This window comes from Dromiciops gliroides, chromosome 2 (assembly GCF_019393635.1).
Source record: "Dromiciops gliroides isolate mDroGli1 chromosome 2, mDroGli1.pri, whole genome shotgun sequence".
In the NCBI taxonomy this organism is placed as follows: domain Eukaryota; kingdom Metazoa; phylum Chordata; class Mammalia; order Microbiotheria; family Microbiotheriidae; genus Dromiciops; species Dromiciops gliroides.
The window spans coordinates 602,073,387-602,093,608 of record NC_057862.1 but is presented as its reverse complement, the minus strand read 5'-3'; the positions used below and the strand labels follow the sequence as shown (position 1 = coordinate 602,093,608).

General features: G+C 39.6%; 1 protein-coding gene across 1 annotated transcript in view; it reads right to left on the bottom strand.

Moving 5' to 3' along the window:
* FSHR (follicle stimulating hormone receptor) overlaps positions 1-20,222 on the bottom strand; it is a 263,889-nt gene that overhangs the window by 15,902 nt on the left and 227,765 nt on the right. The window contains exons 7-8 of the mRNA XM_043988973.1: positions 18,865-18,933; positions 18,679-18,753 (exon numbers count right to left, since the gene is read on the bottom strand). Of these exons, the coding sequence (XP_043844908.1) occupies positions 18,679-18,753; positions 18,865-18,933 (144 nt within the window). The remainder of the gene's footprint in view (positions 1-18,678; positions 18,754-18,864; positions 18,934-20,222) is intronic.

Here is a 20,222-nt window from a genome sequence, read left to right as displayed (position 1 = left end):
CCTACAGCAATAAAGGACTGCATACTTACTAAATATTTGCTGATTGACAGATGTGGGGAATTTTTGAGCCAAATGAGAGACTGAGGCAAAAATTTGCAAAGGTGACCTAGTTTGAAAGCCTATTGACAAAAATCAGTGGCACAGTGAATATAGTACCAGCCCTGGAGTCAGGAGGATCAGAGTTCAAATCTGGCCTCAGACACTTAACACTTACTAGGTGTGTGACCCAGGGCAAGTCACTTAACCCTCATTGTCCCACACACAAAAAGAAAGCAAAGAGGTCAGTTTGGCTGCTCCATCATATTCAGTTACTCTTGTATAATAAGCCTGGAAAATTAAATTGGGCCGATGTTGGAAAGAGATTTAAAAGCCAAAGAGGAATTTATATTTTGTCCTAGAGCCAATGGTGAGCCACTTGAGTTAAATAAATATGAGACCAACATGGCATTATTATCTAATGGGGGAAGACAACATATAAAAGTAAAAGGAAGCTGAAAAGTATGTGTGTGTGTGTGTGTGTGTGTGTGTGTGTGTGTGTGTGTGTGTGTGAGAGAGAGAGAGAGAGAGAGAGAGACAGAGAGACAGAGAGACAGAGAGACAGAGAGACAGAGAGAGAGATTGAGAGAGGAGAGAGAGATCATATTAGAGCATCTGGTGAGAATGAACAATATTTTTGGAAGGGTAAAGCACAGTGAAAGATAGAATGACAGGAGACTAACCTAAAATACTTGTGGGGGATGGTGAGATTGAGAAATGTATGTGACTAAGGTTGATGTCAAAGAAATTAAGGAGACTGAGCTATTGCAAGAGTATGGTGTTTGAGGGTATATCGACATTTATGCTAAAGATCCCTACCATGTGGACAAGAATTTAAGTGGAGAGGAAGCCTATGAGACAAGTTGTACTCTAAGTGTCCTTTGCTGGTTCAGTATTTTCATTTGGAGACATAAGGATGGCATGAGGTCTTCTTTTATTTTCCCCTTTAAATGGATTAAAGACAATTGGGAGTTTTCAGGGAAGATGGAGATTATCCCAAGCATTCAAAGGCATGTTCTGAATACCTGAAGGTGCCTCCTTCCAGAAAACACCATCTTCCAGACACTAAATAATTTAACAGATCCCAGAGATTAAACACAACCTAGAAACTAAAGGGTGTTGATAGTTCAAGGATGACAAGTAAGGAATGTAAGGAATAGCACTAAAGGCTAGACAAGTCTTTCCTAATTTCAGAATTCTTTCTTCTCTAGACCAAAAGAATACATGTATGGGTGAGGACAGACGTAGCGATAAGTATGACCAATTCATTGGCTAGTCTGGAGACCACTCTGAGTAGAGTAAGGGAATGCAGGTTGAACATTGGAGAAAAAGAGTCCGTTGACAGGGCAGAGGTGGATTATAGTAGGCCTTAAAATCTAGGAAGTCTAGACTTAGGCACTGGAGAGCTTTTGAATGTTTCTGAGCATGGGAATGATATGATAAAAGTAATATTTTAGGTAGATTAATCTGGCAAGTTTGATTAGAGGAAGAGGAAAGAGGTCAGGGACATGATAGACCTGTACAGCCTAATTGTAGTAACATAGGTTTAAAATGTTAAGGGTTCTTTCAAATGTATTAGTTTCCCTAAAATCTATAAAATTCACTTACCCTTGACCTTGATATTTTATATAATATCAGGAAATTAAGCATTTATGGGGCTTCTGCTGACCTCGATGGGGAGACAAAGATGAATAATACTGGTTTTTTTTGCTCAGAACAAGTTTATTTGGAGAGAAAAACTTAAACACAGGAAAAACAAAAACTAAAAATATAACAGTAAATAATGAGTGAAAATAACTATAGCTAGCATTTATATGGTGCTTTATGTTTTGCAAAGCTCTTTGTAAATATTACTTCATTTTATCCTCACAACAACTCTAGGTGGTAGGTTTCATCCCCATTTTATAGAGGAGGAAACAAGCAAAGGTTAAGTGACTTGTCTAGATTCATACAACTAGTAAATGTCTGAGGTGGTATTTATACTCAGGCTATCTTGTAGGTTCAATGCTAAATCCACCATGCCAACTAGCTGTCCAAGTAGAGAACACATACTGTAGAGCTCCTAGTTTTCAGAGGAGGGAGAGAGATCAGGGTTTATTGGTATGTTCAAAAGAATAGAAGACTTTATGGAATAGGTAGGGGTATGGACTGTGGGAGTGAATAGGATTCACATATATAAAAAGACATTCCATTGAAGAGGAACAATATAAATCATGGTGAAGGGTATAATTATGGTGTATGCAGGGGATAGTGAATAGATCAGTCTGGATGCAGGTCAGAATTTGTGTAGGGGAGAAATAGGATACAAAGAACGTTAGTTGGATTGGGGCCCTGAATAGCAGGATAAAGTGACTTCTTTGATCATATCTTGGTTTACCATATATATTTTATTGCTTGAGCTTACCAAAATCATCTCTCTTAGAGAGGAAGTTCTTATGGGGTGGGAGATGGAGTCTGTGTAGTTCTATTTATATACTGCCTAACTCTCTGCTGGATATGTGTAATTAGGTCCTTAATTAATAAACACCATTTGATGATTTTATTAATGACTTAGATAATGTTCCAATTACATTTGTGGGTGATGCTATATTGCTTTAGCTTGCTAAAACTTTAGAAAAGAGGGCTGGAATGAAGAAAACTCCTAGAGTACAACAGAATGCAAATGCAAAGGAAATAGTTGGTCTAGCGTCCTGGACGTTATCTCCTATCTATTTTTATGACTGCTCTTTTTTGCTTCTCCTCCTAACTGACTGATTATTCCTCAATCTCCTTTGCTGGCTCTTTATTTGGTTGTGTAAGCTAACTATGGGTGTTTTCTAAGGGCTCTTTTCTGGAGTCTTCTTTTTCTTCTCATTTGTTAATCTCATCAACTTTCATAACATCTCTATGGAAATGATTCCCAGATTTCAATTGCTAGTATGTCTCCTCAGCTCCAGGGTCTCATTATCAATCAACAACTCAACTCAAACTCTATATCCTCCAAACAGAACTCATTACCTTTTTCTGAACCCTTTAGTCTTCCCAAATTTCCTATTATGGTTGAGGATAGTTCTATCACTATTCTATACTTCCAGTCACCCAGACTGCAAACTATAGCATTATCTTCAACTCAAATCACATTCACTTCACATATCCAATTTGTTGTCAAGGATTGTCATTTTACATTATAACAATTTTCATACACATTCCCTTTTCTTCACTTAAATCTTAGTAAAGATCCTTATTATCTCTTGCCTAAAATATTGAAATAGTCTTCCAATTGATCTCAATGCCTCAAATCTCTTACCATTTCAATTTATCCTTTACTTAGCTGCCGAAATGGTATTTCTAAAGCACAGGACTGACCACATCACCCCCTTCCTAGAAATAAACTACAGGGGCTTCCTATTACCTCAAGGATCAAATATAATGTCCTCAAACCCTTCACGACCTGGTGCTTTCCTACTTTTTTTCAGTCTTCTTATACCTTACTTCCCCTCACATACTCTGTGACTCATCTACACTGGCCTTCCTTGCATTTTCTTGCTCAAAAACCCCCTCTTAACTCTGCGCCTTTGAACTGGCTATCCTCTGTTCTGAGAATACTTTGCCTACTCCCTTCACCTTTGCTTCCAAGTTACCCTGGCTTCCTCTCAAGGCTCAGCCCATAGCTACCATCTACCGTGCATATGTGTGTATAATGCATATGCTTATGAATACAAACATCTTTATCTTCCATATACATAGCATATAGTTATATATTATTGCTTCCATTAGCATGTAAGCTCTTTAAGGGCAGGGACTATGTTTTTTGGCTTTCTTTGTATCCCCAGCATTTGTAAAATAACTGTTATATATTTAACACTTACAAAAGAACTGATCATGAAAAATAAAGATGAAATTTAATGGAGATAATCTGGAGGTAGTTAATACCAAAGCACAGAAGCACAAGATGAAGATATATTAGCTAGGAATAAATATAGCATAAGTATAACCCAGATGAGGTTTGGTTTTGTGGTCCTGATTTGTCTGCCTATTTGCTTTTATGAATTATTATTAAATTATATGAATTAGTATTACTACTACTAGGGGCTATACATTATTATTATGCTAATTATTATGATGAGGATTGATACATAATTGCTAGGAGTGATACATCCAAGAGTTAACCCCTCATTTAAGTACAATGAAAATTTTAAGAAGGATGTGGAGAACTGCATTAAAAAGTCAGAGAAATAGAAACTAGGATTTGTGGGAACAATAAATTAACCAGCTTTTTTTTGCACTAAAATAATTTAGCAATCAGTTTTCTCATATCTTCCCTTTAGAATGTTATGAGTAATGTGGGAAAAATAGCTCAGCTTGACTCCAGGACATTTCCTCAGATATGGAGCACAGAACCCAACAAAAACACCTCTGGTTGTTCATACCCAGTAGCAAGAACACACCAAATACCTGATGATAGGCTAAATAGCAGACAAGCTGTTTCATTTGGAATAACAAGGTATTGAGACCATTGATTGATTGAGCCCAGAGATCAAAATTAGTTTATGAAAATCTACCACCAGCACAGTATAAACCAAGAAATAGCCAAATTGTTTGTTGTTCTACCTGCAGCCTAGATAGCATGAGAGATTGGGGAGAGGCAGAACTGTAATTCAATTGATGAGGATGAAGTTATATATTGTTACTCTCCATAAAATCAGGGAACTCAATCAAGATAATCCCCATTGGACTATGAATTCCTTGAGAACAGGGGCTGTCTTTTGCCTTTCTTTCTTTTTTTTTTTATCCCCAGTACTTACCACAGTGCCTAGCCTGTAGTAGTTATTTAATAAATGCTTGTTTACTGACTGTCACATGGGAACACCATTTCAAATGATGAAGGGTAGCTAAACTCAGAGGCAACCCCACTTTACTCATCACATTCAAACTGGTTTACTATTTCTATCAGCTTATCAAATTTCACAGCTTCTTTCCATAATCAAGACCAATTAGGTAACTTCTTTTCATATTCGACCAATTAAATGTTTTCAATTATCAGAAGTATACTATACTCCAGCACACTTGCTATAGTGTAATAGCATCTTCTTCCTCAGATTTTATTGCTCCTTTCTATCAGTTTCTACAGTTGAGTCCACTTGATTTATAAACTGAAATGGCTTTCTCCCTTTCCACTGAATGGTTGACTGACTGGATTTAGCATATGCTTGGATACATTGTCTCACTACTAACAACATATCTTTCCAGCCTCTGATGGCATCCTTGCCAGGCCCCTTTAAGATTTGTATTTTTCAGAATGTGTAGTTCCAAAGGCTGAGTCTTTAATATTTCTAGAAGTCTACCTCTTTTCTCTACTTCAGGTACTAGTTCATTCTATATATTATGTTAATTACATTTCTGACACAGATATCCCATGTTTTCCTCCTAGGATGATATGGGTCCTTCATTTTTCCCTCCCTCCCTCCCTCCCTCCCTCCCTCCCTCCCTTCCTTCCTTCCTTCCTTCCTTCCTTCCTTCCTTCCTTCCTTCCTTCCTTCCTTCCTTCCTTCCTTCCTTCCTTCCTTCCTTCCTTCCTTCCTCTTTCCTCCTTTCTGGAAAATAATCCTAACCTGAACTTTTGGTCTTGCTGAGGTGTAATACCATCTGCTATGGAGTGGTGAAGCCTATTAGCATCTGGTACTTCAGATGATTTTTTTTTTCCAATTTAGTTTTTTTTTTTTTGTTGTTTTTTGGTGTTTTTTTTTGCAGGGCAGTGAGGGTTAAGTGACTTGCCCAGGGTCACACAGCTAGTAAGTGTCAAGTGTCTGAGGTCGGATTTGAACTCAGGTACTCCTGAATCCAGGGCCAGTGCTTTATCCACTGTGCCACCTAGCTGCCCCTCCAAGTTAGTTCTAATGTTTTATCTCTAGTACACATTAATCCCTACCCTTTGAACTTTATGTAGTATTTTCTCATCCTCTATGAGAGACCTAATGATTAAGTTCCAAATTACTTCTGAAACTCTCATCTTCCTAGGAAATAAATAACATTTTATCTTTCTATTCATATCACTTTGTGAGTACCTTACATAGCTAATAAATAAGTGTTTGAGGCTAGATTTGAACTCTAGTCTTCCTGACTCCAGGACCAGTGTACCACCTAACTACCTCTATGGAAACTAACATATAGATATTTTATATAGAATAAATATAAAGAAGAAATGTATAAAACAGTGAAAATTACTTGATATTTATAAATATATTTGTTGTTTATATTTATATTTGTGAAGAAGGTCTCTAGCTATTGGGGAGATATGAAAGGCTTCATGTAGAAGGTAGTGCTTTAGTTTCTTCTTGAATGCAGAGAGGCATCCTGTGAGGCAGAAGTGAAGAGCACCTGCTTTTTATGCATTGAAGGTTCACTTGTGTGAAGACACAGAGATGATAGGTGGAGTATCATATATGAGGAACTGAGAGGGCCAGTTTGGCTGGATCATTGGGTATGAGAAGGGGTGTGATGTGTAATGAAGACAGAAAACTAGTTTGGGGAAATGGTAGGACATGCTTTAAAGTATTATGTTGGCAAATATCTCAACATAAGCAAAATGATGGTAGCAACTGCTTTTGAGAATTTGAGCTCTGAAAGGATCCACCCCTTATCTAGCATTCTGCAGATTTTGATACACTCTGTTAACAGTGTATTATCTCACGGAGAGCCTCTTGGTTCTGAGATGGAATGTAGAATAGCAGACAGTGGTTGATTAAGGGATGCCTTGGTGGGTCAGGAGAAGGAAGAGTTAAAATATGCTCCCCACCTCATTTAATAAACTATGTTATAGTCAGTGCCACAAATTGGATTTGAACAATTTCTGTTTCTCCCAGCAAAGATGTTATTACAGGTCAATCATTTTCATAAGTGAAAGCACATTTCTGGTGTACACTACACTGACAGATGGTTAGAAGACCTCTCTTTCATGATCCCAGTTGGGATAAAAAGGCAATTTACTATCTATAGAACTGTGGGTACACTGGTAATAGAACAGAATCATTCTCATACAAATAACTCAGTGTTTGAATCTGAACTATCAAATGAATCTGAGCTATAGCCAAATCAATTTGATAAACCATCAGAATAGGATTGTATTGGCTCCAGCTCAGCAAGACAATGTATTAAATTTTCCCCGCAGAGACCAGTTTCCCAAGGAAACAACAATTGCTCCATTGCTAAGAAAGACTTCAGAATGCAGAAGTCATAAAAATAAAAAAAACAAAGCTGGGGACAGAGACTGATCTGCAAGGTCAAGACTTAAGAGGATAGCCAGTTGGCAGTCTGGTAGTGAATGAAGTGGATGAAATTCATCCTTGGGCCCCCAGTCCCACTTTTCTGAGACCTTTTCTCTTTCATTGGCATTGCTTGTCTGCTCTTTCCCCAGGTAGTCTGTTGTCTCTCTCAGATTTTCCTCCCTGCCCCCAAGAAACACCCGCTTTCAAGAAAAATTCTGTCAAATCAATTTTTAGCATATTTCCCTAGGTTGCTGGGAGTCAACTTGTATTATGTTGAATGGATGCCAGAGATGCTTGACCTGAAACTAGAATGGGGTGATCAGGTCTTTGACCCTAGGTGGGAGATTTAGAGGCAAGAAAACCGAACACCTTTAGCAAAACAGGAGTAGAGAAGGGAAATTAGAGTTTAGATACTGGCCAGAAAAGGAGGTTGTTGTTCTAGGAAGCTATGAGGAGAGGAGCCTGCTGTCTTTTCATTCCCTTCTTTCCCTTCATCCCATAAAGAAACCCCCAGATTACCACAAACTATCCCCTTCCCAGGGCTTGCTCTTTCTTATTTTCCTTCTTAAGCAGAACAGCCCTGCTCCACAAGTTTTACCTAAAGTCTTGAGCCTGCAGAGGTGTTAATTAACTTGGGTCTATTTGAGGAAAAGCATAACAAAAATAAGCCACTGGGGTCATTGGAAACTTGCTTCTGCAGGTGTTGGGTGAAAGACAGAGCAAGTGTGAAGAACCAGGAGAGATGTTGTGACAGTGAACTGATATGGGAAGTTGTCTTAAATTCTTGGCTGCCTTTCCTGTTAGGTTTATTTCTTGTGCTTTGCTTCTGCTATCTTTGATAGGAGGGGACATTCAGATAGGTATCATGTGTGTGCCCTCCTGGGGCAGCTTTGTCTGTCTGTGATCAAGAATCACAGAATTTTGGGGGCAGCTAGGTGGCGCAGTGGATAGAGCACCGGCCCTGGAGTCAGGAGGACCTGAGTTCAAATCTGGCCTCAGACACTTAACACTAGTTGTGTGACCCTGGGCAAGTCACTTAACCCCAATTGCCTCAAAAAAAAAAAGAATCACAGAATTTCAATGTCTAAGGTGACTCAAGGCAACTCATCCAACTTGTGCCTGATTAAGAATTCCTTCTGAGACATCTCCAGCAAGTGGTCACTCAGCTTCCACTTGAATAATCTTCACTTAGGGGAAACTCACTAGATCCTGCAGTAGCCCATTTCACTTTGGGGGCAGTTCTAATGGTGAGGAACTTTCCCCCTAAGATAGAGCCCTCACTTATTTTTCTACACCTTCTACCCTCTGGTGTACAGCCAGAGGAAGCACAGTTATTCTTCCATATCTGATCATGTCACCCCTTGACACCACTCAATAAACTCTAGTGGCTTCCTATTGCCTCCAAGAGCAAATACAAAATTCTCTGTTTGACATTTAAAGTCCATCATAATGGAGTCCCCAACTATCTTTCTGGTCTTCTTACCCCTTCCTCTCTGACATGTACTCTTTCATGTAGTGACACTGGCCTCCTGATTGTTCCATAAAGAAGACATCCCATCTTTCCTCTCTGGCTTTTTCCTATGCCTTGGATGCTCTTCCTCCTCCATTCTAACTACTGATCTCCCTCACTTCACTTAAGTTCCAACTAAAGTCTTACTTTCTACAGAAAGCCTTCCCCAACCCCTCTTAATTCTAATGCTTTCCTTCTTAATTATTTCCTATTTATCCTGTATATAGCCTTCTTTGTACATATTTGTTTGCGTATTGTCTCCCCCATTAGATTGTAAGCTCCTCAAGGGCAGGGGTTATCTTTTGCCTCTTTTTGTATACCCAGGGCTTAGCATAGTGCCTGGCACATAGTAGGTGCTTAATGTTTATTGACTGATTCTAGATGATTCCCTTCAGATACTTAAAGCTAACCCATCAAGTCTCTCAGTATTCTCTTCTCACAGTTAAACATGTCAAGTTTCTTCATTTGGGTGTCTTATGCAGGAAATTTCCAGGATCATTATCTTGGAGATGGTATCAACTTTGGTATTAGGGTCTTCTGATCCTAAAGGTTAGAGGGTGGAACAAAACCTCCCCATAATGTATCCTTTTACAGTTCACAGCTCAACTATTTCCTACCAGCTACACTTCTGGATTTGACTCCACCATAATCATCACCCCTCCATCTCACTGAGAACTCTGCATCCCCTCTTCTTCCCCTCCTCACCTTATAAACTTTCTTTTGTGTACTATTTCTTCTCTGTTTGATTATAAGTTCCTTGAGGGCAGGGGCTATTTGTTTCTTATTTGTATCACCAGAGCTTAGCAAAGTGCCCAGCACATAGCCATAGTAATTAGGATAGTAATGATACTGATAATAATTAATCATCATCATGGGCAGCTAGGTAGCACAGTGGATAGAGCACTGGGTCTGGAGTCAGGCAAACCTGAGTTGGAATCCAGTCTCAGATAACTAACTAGCTGTGTGTTCCTGAGCAAGTCACTTAACCTCTGTCTGTCCCAGTTTCCTCATCTGTAAAAGAGATAATGATAGCACCTATTTTCTAGTGTTGTTGTGAGGATAAAGTGAGATAATATTGGTAAGTTCCTTTGCAAACCTTAAAGCACTATACTGATGCTTGTTATTATTGTTATTGCATAGCATATTGAAATTTTGTAAGCAAAGTGCTTTAATATTCTCATTTTACTCCTCACAACAACCATCTAGCTATCTCTATCACCAAAAACCCTATCACCTTCCTTATTTGGACCCTATGATTTTCTTTTTTTTTGTTTGTTTTGTTTTTTTGTTTGTTTTGCAGGGCAATGGGGGTTAAGTGACTTGCCCAGGGTCACACAGCTAGTAAGTGTCAAGTGTCTGAGGCCAGATTTGAACTCAAGTACTTCTGAATCCAGGACCGGTGCTTTATCCACTGCACCACCTAGCTGTTCCCCCCTTTATAGGTTTTAACCATTAACAACCTGTTAATCCTAACCAAAGGCTATATTTGTTTCAGGCACAAAGGAAGGCACTGAGTGACATTGGCCTTGGACTTTGAGATCTATCTGGTTTACCAACCTACATCTTTTTGTCTGCTGACCAGAGATCTTATTGCCATTCTTGAGTTTGGGTCCATATCACCTTTCTGGTTTGAGGTGAAAGGAGATTTTGAACTTTCATCACTTGAATTTAATTTTAATAGTCTCATTTTTGTTGCCACAGGCAAATCCTGAGGTCCCTGGGCCCCAGACATGAATTTTAGATATCTAAGTAATAAATGACATATTTAATAAACTGCAATTTGTCTAGGCTTTAATCTCTGGACTTGTTATTTCCATTTCCTGAATTGTCTGGAGATTTTCTTCTTTTAAAATGCCCATGAATGTTTCTGCCACCCTGACCTTTTTCTGTTATGAAGTCAGAAGTTTTCTAACTCTTAATGCACAGAGGGTGTTTAAGGCAATCTTTGCACATTATTTCAAATGTACTTCCAATCTGTGATATTTACATTCTGAAAGATGGAAGGAGGTTAAAAACCAACAGAAAAACAGCAACTCCATATTTTCCTTTTTCAGTTGGTTGGTAACCAGTAAGAATGAGTACTCCTGGGGCAGCTAGGTGGCACAGTGGATAGAGCACTGGTTCTGGAGTCAGGGGTACCTGAGTTCAAATCCGGCCCCAGAAACTTAACACTTACTAGCTATGTGACCCTGGGCAAGTCACTTAACCCCAATTGCCTCACTAAAAAAAAAAAAAAAGAATGAGTACTCCTAGGGGCCTGGCCACTTCAAGAGAGTGAATGCATGAATAAATGAATAAATAAATAGAAAAATATTATTAACTCTATACTATATGCAAAGCACTGTATCAATCTTAAGGGATTCAAATGGAAAATAAATACAGTCTCTGTTCCTAAGGAGCTCACATTCTAACAGGAGGTGACACATATAAAGGAAATTTCAGTAACAGTCATATGGAAAAGCCCTGTGATCCTAAGGGTAGAATGCTCGAGCAGATGATCGATCATTCATCTTCTTTAATATTATTTCCCTTGATAAAACCATGTCCATTTCCGATGTTGAGCCATTTGACAATGTCAAAGAATTTGGTGCTAAGAATTGTCCTTTGCTGAATCTTCAGTAGCTATGGATGCTGAAGAGATGGGGGCTATATCATTTGTGGAGGTATTGTTCAGGTCACATTTCCATGAGGATTGCTTTCTCAGATGTTGATTATAGGGTTAAGTCTGGAAGCTGGGCTGGTGGCCTAGGGGATGCTGTTAGTCTTGGGACTCTTGGTCTCAGGCTACTTTACTATCTCCACCTGGGTTTAAAGGTAGGTGGTAGTCATAGTTTAACGTTCCTGCTTTCCTGTTTCCCTCTTCGGGTACCTTGCTACTTCAGGTAGGCTGGTCAAATGCTCTACATTTTTGGTATTGATCACGGCAAGGGTGCAAAGCTTCTTCTTCAGAGCAGGTTGTTACCCATGGATGATGGCTGTGGGGGTTAGCCTGGAAGGAGAGATGGTGGTCCGAGGAGGAATTACTATTTTGGTGACTCTTAGGTTTGGGGTACTTAGCTGTCTCTACCAAGATCTGAGGGTAGGTAGTGGTCAAGGTGACAGTAGTAGTTGGAACCACCTGGCATAGGGCACCTTTGGTTTCTCCCTCAGAGTGCCTTATTGCTTCACCTGGCCTGACTTGTTTCCCCCTTTGGTGGAGGTTGAATTGGATTGGAAGTCCAAGGATCTACTGTCCTAGTACCCACTGACACATGTGGTAACTGTAAATGCCTAGTCCCATGAATCACCTGAGAAAACAATACCATAGCTTTCCATTACTACCAAATGCTCAGTTAGGTGGGAATTGCCTCTTTCCTTTTATTTGTGTCTTCCTTCATCATCATTGGACTTGAGAAGGTAGGCTTCTAATGCTGGCCCACTTTGGGAGGGAATTTGGAGGTCTATTTAACCTGGAATCTACTGCAACATTTGAAAGCAGCATCTCTTGTTCTCTAAAGCACAGAATTATCTGATACAAAGGAGAATACCTCAAAACCCTCTAGCATGCAATTTTCAGTTCTGTCTTTAGGATGTCACAGACAACTACGAGTTTCATATAGAAGGTTGTTTATCACAAGGAGCCCGTCCAGGACCAGGACCTTAGAGCTCTCCATCTCACTTCTTCCATTTCCTTGGTGAGGGCTCATGAAAACCTGGGTCTTTCCATACTCTCTTTCTGGCTACTCTCTCTGGCACTGGTTGCTCTCTCTCTCTCTCTCTCTCTCTCTCTCTCTCTCTCTCTCTCTCTCTCTCTCTCTCTCTCTCTCTCTCTCTCTCTCTCTCTCTCTCTCTCATGTCTCTTCAATCAATGGCCCCAGTGGGGGTAGTTGGTAAACTTTTGACTTCCTCTCCATCTAGACCTTCTTTCTGACATTATCATCACTCAGCAACCTCCTCTGTGAGATTCATTCTACCAGTTCATATCATCCAGTCCATATCTTTGTTTCTGGCATCTTCTGGCTTACAAGCCATTTGCCCTCTTTTCTCAACAAGTTCAGTGCTGTGTGCATTGTCTTTCTCTCTGTCCCAATCATTGACTCTCATGCCTGGGTCAAAATATGTATTGATGTCCTCTTGAACATCTGTTTTTGTTCTTCAGCTTCTTCAACTCTTGGGACTTAAAGCTTCACTCCATCTACCTCTGTTACCCAAAGGGATGACCATACTTTAAATCTTAGAACTGCCCATGATAGTGCTACCACCATGATTTTGAACTCAGGAATTCTTTTCTGATCACAATCACCCTTCAGGTGTGGGATAGTCAAAAGAACTATAGATTTAGAGATGGAAGACCTGGGTTTCATTACCAGCTTTGCTAGTTGATAGCTTTGTGAAACCGGGTTCCAGTTTACTTAAATGTGAAATTAGAGGTTTAGATTAGATGGAATCCAAGGTGCCTTTCAGATCTGAGTTTATTATCCTATCAATATAATCCTATAATTGGTCCACATTTCCTTCTTACTCTACTTAAATGTATTTTTTTGTTCCCATTACAACCTCCAGTTATATCATATATCTAGGGCTAGAAGGGACCTTAGACTGCAATCTAATATATTTTGTAGATGAGACTTTTCAATGACATACTTTTCCAAGATTATATAGGTAGTAAATGGAAAAGCCAGGATTTGAACTCAGTCATCTAACTCCATGTTCAGCATTCTCTGTTGAACCATGCCATCTCATTCCTCTCTTTTCTCTCAGACTGTTACCACTGCTCTGGACTCACTATCCTCTCTTTATGGTCTTAACTCTGTATTTGACCAGTTCTACGATACACTTTCACCTTTTATCCCCTTACTCTGTTGTCCAATTGCCTGGTGTTCACAACCTGCCAACCTGCAAGACTAGATTGCTTCTACCATCTGCCTTCTCTATTCAAACTCCTAAGCTGATAAACACTTCTATAGGGCCCCACCCTGCTGACTGGCTCCAGACTGCTACAAATAAGTTTTTATTTCATTTAGATTGACTCCTATCCCGTTCTTTTCTGTGACTTTCCCAAACATTCCTTTCTCTCTTCAAAGCCCCTATTCTTTTCACCCATTCTATTCAATAGATTCACTTGTCTTCTACTCGACTCAGAAAACATACATGGTTAACATCCTCTTCCTCCATTCCATACCTCAAAATGTCTTTAAATCTTCTTTCCTTCTTTCCCTCCTATTTTACCCTTATTGGTGAAGAATGTGTCCCTTCTACTTAATAATGACAACTTTTTTTTTGGTGGGGCAGTGAGGCTGAAGTGACTTGCCCAGGGTCACATAGCTGACATGTGTCAAGTGTCTGAGGCCAGATTTGAACTCAGGTCCTCCTGAATCCAGGGCCAGTGCTTTATCTAATGCACTACCTAGCTGCCCCCAATAATGCCAACTCTTAAAGGCAAACAGAGGTTAAGTGATTTGTGTCACAGAACTATTAAGTGCTTGATACTAGATTTGAACTCAGGTCTTCCTGATTCCAATCTCAGCTCTCTATCCTAGTAGCTATGTGGTACAGTGGATAGAGCACTGGCCCTGCAGTAAGGACGACATAAATTCAAATCGAGCCTCAGACACTTCACACTTGATCCTAGCCAAGTCACTTAACCTATATTGTCTCAAACATTTAGGGGCATCTCCAGTCATCCTGATATATATCTTGCCACTGGACCCAGATGGCTTTGGAGGAGAGAGTGAGGTTGGTGACTTTGCACAGCCCTCCCTCACTTAAATCAAGCTCACAGCAAGTCATGACATGACCTCCTGATGTCATGATGCTCTTTGAGATGAAGGAGAAGCAACAACAAAAATAGACAACTCATACTTATGCCCTCAATCCCATCTTCTCCAGTTGCTTAAGCCATTGATCAGTATATCTGTCCCCTGTCTTTAATCTGTTCCTACTGACTGACTCCCTGATGCATACAAACTTGTTTCGGGCTATTTCATCCTTATAAAAACATCCTTACTTGACCTTGACATCCCTTTAAGTGATTGTCCCATGTCTCTCTTCCCTTTCATTTTGTATATATATGTATTTATTCACTTTATAGTTATGCTATTGTTGTTCAGTCATATAGTCATGTCCAATTCTTTATGACCCCATGGACCAAGTGTCCATGGGCTTTTCTTTCTTTCTTTCTTTCTTTCTTTCTTTCTTTCTTTCTTTCTTTCTTTCTTTCTTTCTTTCTTTCTTTCTTTCTTTCTTTGTTTCGGTGAGCCAATTGGGGTTAAGTGACTTGCCTAGGGTCACACAGCTGGTAATTGTTAAGTGTCTGAGGCAGGATTTGAACTCAGGTACTCCTGAATCCAGGGCCGGTGCTTTATCCACTGTGCCACCTAGCTGCCCCCTCACATTCCCTTTTGTAAGTTAAAATGTAGTTGGATGGTTGGATTCTTTTGCAAAGTCCTCCAACATCCTGACCTCCCTCAACATCTGCAGTTGCTTCTTATTTGGAAAGAAGGCCATTCAAAGCCATTAGGACAATGGTCAACTCTGCTCTGAGCTACACAGAATTAACAGACTGCTCCTTTAATAAGAACAAAATAAGCTGCCTTTTTCTGTCTTTGAAAGTCAAGAAGGATAAGCTCTTCCAGTCTGACTGCCTTGTAAGTGGTTTCTAATGGATTAATTGTCTTGTTTATTCTGCTTAGTTCAAGGCAGATTCCATGTCCAATACATTTTACACTATGGTAATCAATGTCTGTTAAATGTTTTCAAATTGAAGAGTATAGATAAAACTTGTTAGAGGAGTTCAGAGAAGAAATTGATCATTGCGGTCTAGATTAATCAATCAATTAATCAATTAATAAGAATTAAGCACTAACCCAATGGATACATTGCTGGACTAGGAATTAGGAAGATCTGAGTTTAGATCCCACCTCAGATACTTACTTAGCTGGGCTATCCTGGGTAAGTCAATTTCTCTCAGCCTCAGTTTCCTACTCTGTAAAGTGGGGATAATAATGGCACTTACCTCACAGCAGTTTTTTTTGTATATTTTTTTGTGGGGCAATGGGGGTTAAGTGACTTGCCCAGGGTCACACAGCTAGTAAGTGTCAAGTTTCTGAGGTCAGATTTGAACTCAGGCCCTCCTGAATTCAGGACCCGTGCTTTATCCACTGTGCCACCTAGCTTCCCCCTGTCTCACAGTAGTTCTAATGAGCCTCCTTCTGTTCCTTACACACTATATTCTATCTTCCTACTCTGAGCATATCCAGTGGCTGTCCCCCCATGCTTAGAGTGTTCCCCCAACTTTATCTGTCTCCTAGCTTCCCTGGCTTCTGCTAAGTCTCAGCTAAAGTCTCACTCTGTAAGAAGTCATTGCTAGGTCTCCTTAATCAAAGTTCCTCGCCTTTATGACAACTCCCAAATTTTCTGTATATATCACATTTGTACATGGTCTTTTGCATGTTGTTTCCTTCAGAGTAGTGATTGTTTTTTGTTTCTCTTTTTACATTTCTATGTGTCCATAGCACCTAGCACTGTGTCTGTCACATAGCAAGTGCTTAATAAATCCTCCCTGACTGAATGTGTTTTGCAAACTATAAAGTGCTTAATAAAAGCTTTAGGACATTCTCATCATCATCATAGTTGTTGTTGTCAGCAGCAGCAGCAGCATCGTCTTTGTCATCATTACCTACTATATGCCAGGCATTCAAGAAAGGCTGCATAGAAAAGGTGAGACTTGAGTTGGCCCTTGAAGGAATGACCTTTGAATTTTTAAAGTGATCCTTCGGCCTTCCAATAGATATATCTACACTTCCCCCAAAGGGTGTATTTCTGCAGATGGCCATCATTATTGACAAATATTTATGGAAGGGGCAGCTGGGTGGTGTGGATAAAGCACCAACCCTGAATTCAGGAAAACCTGAGTTCAAATTGAGCCTCAGACACTTGACACTTACTAGCTGTGTGACCTTGGGCAAGTCACCTAACCCTCATTTCCCTGAAAAAAAGAAGAAAAAAAAAGACAAATATTTATGGAATTCAGGGCACTAAGCTAGTCAATAGAGGCACATTCAAATACAAAACACTTTTTTTGGAGATGATTGTATTCTAGCTGGCAAGACATGTATAAGCATGATAAAATTCATATTTATATGGCACTTGTCCTAATTATCCAGTGAGGTAGATAGTACAAGTCTTATTGTTCCCATTTTAAAGCTTGGGAAGCTGGGTATGTGAGAGGTTCACTTACTTGCCCTTGGCTGTAGAAACAGTGGTTATCAGATGCAGGGTCTGAAATTATGTCTCCTGATTTGAACTCCAGCACTATAAGCTAGTATACTCTACTTCTATTAATTGTGATCAAATTGAATAGTATGGATAAGAATTGTTAGAGGAATTGAGAGAAGATTGAGGATCAAGACCAATCAGTCAGTTAGCCAATTAACAAACCTTTACTAAATATTATAAGCCTGACATTTCAGGAAAACTTCATGGAGAAGGTAGAGTTTGAGTTGGTTGTCAACAACAAGAAGAACAAGAGGAACGGCAGTATTTAGATAAGTGAAGAGGAGACAAGTAAGCATTTCAGGTGACAGGCTAAGCATGGTCAGAGGTGTGGAAGCAGGACTATGTTGAAGTACTACTGATGAGTAATTGGTTGGCACGTAGTTTATATGTAGGGCAACAAGAGAATGGGTTCCAGATATAGGTATGGGCCAGTCTGTGGAGGACCTTGAATGACAGGCTAAGGTGTTTGGACTCTATTTGATAGGCAGCAAGGGTTCAAAGATCAGTGCATTTGTGTGTTGGATAACTAGAGGGAATCTCTAATTCAAGGTTTCAAGGTTGGTCAGAGTAAGATGTATGGGTGGAGAACAGCAATCAATATTCTCTTTTTGCTGGGTGGTTATCCATAATAATAATAATAACGATAATAGCCAGCATTCATGTGGTGCTTTTATAACCATTATTTTATTTGATTCTTATAACTACCCTGGGAGATAGGTGCTATTATTATCTGTATTTTATAGATTAGGCAGACAGAGGTAAATTGATTTGCTCTGGTCACATAGCTAGTAAGTATCTGTGGTAGGATTTGAATTCAGTCTTTCTGACTCTTGGTCCTGTCTTCTATTTATAGCATCATCTAGTTGTCAAAGGTAATAGTATGTGTATATGCTTATCTACATATATACATACCTTTATTTTAATACCCACATATTTGTGTATATACTACACATACAATATAATATGGTCATATGTGTATATGCACACACGTGTAGATGTACATACATGCCATTGCACACACCTAGAATATATATGTATACATACATAGCAATATATGTATATATGTCTATGTGCTATATATGTTTATATATAAATGCTATATATGTATATGGACAGCTAGGTGGTTCAGTCGATAAGAGTGACAGACCTGGAGTTAGGAAGACTCATCTTCCTGAGCTTAAATCTGACCTCAGACGTTTACTAACTGTGTGACTCCAAGCAAGTCACTTATCCCTGTTTGCCATAGTTTTCTCATCTGAAAAATGAGCTGGAGAAGGAAATGGCCAACTGCTTCAGTGTCTTTGCCAAGAAAACCCCAAATGGGCTCTGAAATAGTTGGACACAATTGAAAAATAACTGAACAACAACAACAATATATGGATATTTGTGTGTGTGTATATATATATATATTACATATATACTACACATATGTATGCATGAGTATAATATACACATAGATATGCATATTATACACTGTCCATAGTACTTTAAGACTTGCACAAGATTTGGAATAGACTCAAAATATTCCCGAGAAGCCTTTGCAGAGGCTTTGTGCTATGTAGTAAACAATGACCTTTCCTGGTGCTCTCTATCTCAGAACTAATGAACAAGGGTGAAAGGGTGACTACTTACAAAATGACTGGTCCATTGGCTCCTTGGAAGATATCATTTGGTAAGTCTTCCAGGTTAATATTATCACTAAGATTCCTGTAGAGGGTTAAGAAGAAAAAATGGGAATCAGACAAATATCAATAAATAACATTTCCTGAAGAACCATTTCCCTCAAAGTGATCAGGAAGTTCAGGTAAGCCTACTCACAACTCATCCAGTTGGGTTCCATTGAATGCCTGGTTCTGTATCTCTTGAATCCCATTCTTATTCAGCCATCTGCAATAAAGCAAGCATTTTTAAAAACCAATAATGAGATTCTTCCTATTCACAGGCCTTTCAAGTGAGACAGAGGCTTCAGACTTGGAAGTGTCAGGGGCAAGATCAGACGGCTGCAATTAGAGACATAAATAAAAAGATGCCCTCAGGTGCAGCAGCATCAGGAGAGCAGATGGCATTTGTAAGGTGGTGGGCACTGTTGTTCTGGCTCTATTGTATTATACATGCAGAGGTTGTGCCTGCCATGTGAGGTGCTGAGAGACATCCTTGTCAGGCCTGTGGAGCTTACATCACACAGCTATTGGCTCAGAGCATTGAGGAGATGAAGAAAAATTATTTTGCTTCTATTTTCCCTCACTGCCTCATTCCTCTCACCCATGATAAAGCCAGGCAATAGGTCTATCTGTGGTAAAAAGGAAGAAGAATTTAATTAAACTGTCAGACAAGCTATATGTCCCCTCCCTCTGCACCCCCCACCCCTAGTCCTTAGCAAAAGGCCTCATCCCAGTGACCTATTCTTAGGGGAGTCTGAGGTTAAGCCAAGTGAAGAAGGGAAATAAATTTACAGAATAGGGTGAAGTGAGGGATAGGGCTTTGGGGGGGAGGATAAGGAGAGGTAGGAAGACACTGACTTCACATTACACGCTTGAGCTTTGGAAGCAAGGGGGACTGGGGGTATCTGGACCACCTTTTCCATATCTCTCTCCATCTAGGCTGATCTGAAAATGGACTGGAAACAGCAGGGCATAGATTAACCTAAATATCCTCTTTGTCCCAAACCCTTTCCCCTTTCTCAATCATCGATTCCTCCTCATGATTATACTTTCTTGGGTAATAAATCAAACTTGCCTAAAGGCTGACCCTGAAGGAGTATACTTGTTTTCAAGGGGCTGCTTTCCACCTGGGCTACTCTGAGTGGTCAGAAATGGTAAAAAAATCAGTGTGATTGTGGGCAAGTCACTTGAATCAGATTGCCTCCAAAAAAAAGAAAGAAAGTAAAAGAAATGCTGAAAATCAAGGGAAATCACTCTTCTGGGCCAATTAAGAGATAGCATGTGGTGGTAGAAACAACAATAGATTCAATGCTCATTGGAATCTTATAGAATTTTTAGTCCATCCATCTTATTTGACTTGTAACACAGGTCTGGTCCATGTGCATCCCCCACTACCATCTTCACGTGGAGGGCTTGAGGGAGCTGTTCCCAAGAAAATTGTGTTGACTGGAGCATGCTTGGACATTCTGTAATTGGTTCATTAGTCTACCATATTGGGTGGAGTATTGTTCCATT